The 814-nt window shown below is 63.4% G+C and overlaps 1 protein-coding gene across 1 annotated transcript in view; it reads left to right on the forward strand.

The window, feature by feature from the left end:
• The window catches only part of HDAC7 (histone deacetylase 7), a gene marked incomplete at both ends in the record, with an annotated part of 11,688 nt that extends 10,886 nt beyond the window's left edge, over positions 1–802 (forward strand). The window contains 3 exon segments of the mRNA XM_010150226.1: positions 96–151; positions 378–465; positions 646–802. Coding sequence (XP_010148528.1) covers positions 96–151; positions 378–465; positions 646–802 — 301 coding nt within the window.
• Between the last annotated feature and the right edge of the window lie 12 nt (positions 803–814).

Consider the following 814-nt stretch of genomic DNA (forward strand, 5'->3'; position numbering starts at 1 on the left):
CACGGCTGCAGTCTCTGTCCCTGGCTCTCCCGGGGACCCCCAGCCCAGGGGATGGAGGGGTGCGTGTGGCTCTGATCACTCTGTTTTGTCCCCAGAATGGCTTTGCTGTGGTGCGGCCGCCTGGACATCACGCGGATCCTTCCACTGCCATGTAAGGGCACCCTTCCCACGCCGCCGGGCTTTGGGCTGGCACGTGGGAAGCCCCCCAAAACACCTCCTTGGCTCAAAATCACTCCAGACTGTACCCTCCCCCGGGACCCATCCAGGCCGGGGGAGAGGGGATGGAGAGCCCACCCTCTGGGGAGTGCGTGGTCCGGGAGGGAAGGGGGCGCAGGAAGGGCCCCAGGGTGTTTACTGACTCGACTCCCTCTTCACAGGGGCTTCTGCTTCTTTAACTCGGTGGCCATTGCTGCCAGGCAGCTGCAGCAGAAGGGGAAGCTCAGTAAGATCCTCATTGTGGACTGGGTAGGTCCCCTCTGTCCCCCAGTGTGTCCCTGCCCCTCCCCAGGACGTCCCCAGTCCCAGGGGATGGGGGACCCAGCCCTGGAGCAGGGTAGAGCTTCAGTTTCTTTCAGCTCCGTTAGGAGACTGGGCCACCCTCGAGGCTGACACAGAGCGCTTTTCCCAATCTCTGTCTCCCTCCAGGACGTCCACCACGGCAACGGGACTCAGCAGATCTTCTACAGAGACCCCGACGTTCTCTACATCTCTCTGCATCGTCACGATGACGGCAACTTCTTCCCCGGCAGCGGGGCTGCCGACGAGGTAAAACGCACCGAGGGGCTGCGAGGTCTGTGCCTGGGTACGGCAGCGC

Source organism: Eurypyga helias, unplaced genomic scaffold, assembly GCF_000690775.1.
Source record: "Eurypyga helias isolate BGI_N326 unplaced genomic scaffold, ASM69077v1 scaffold20074, whole genome shotgun sequence".
Taxonomy (NCBI): Eukaryota; Metazoa; Chordata; class Aves; order Eurypygiformes; family Eurypygidae; genus Eurypyga; species Eurypyga helias.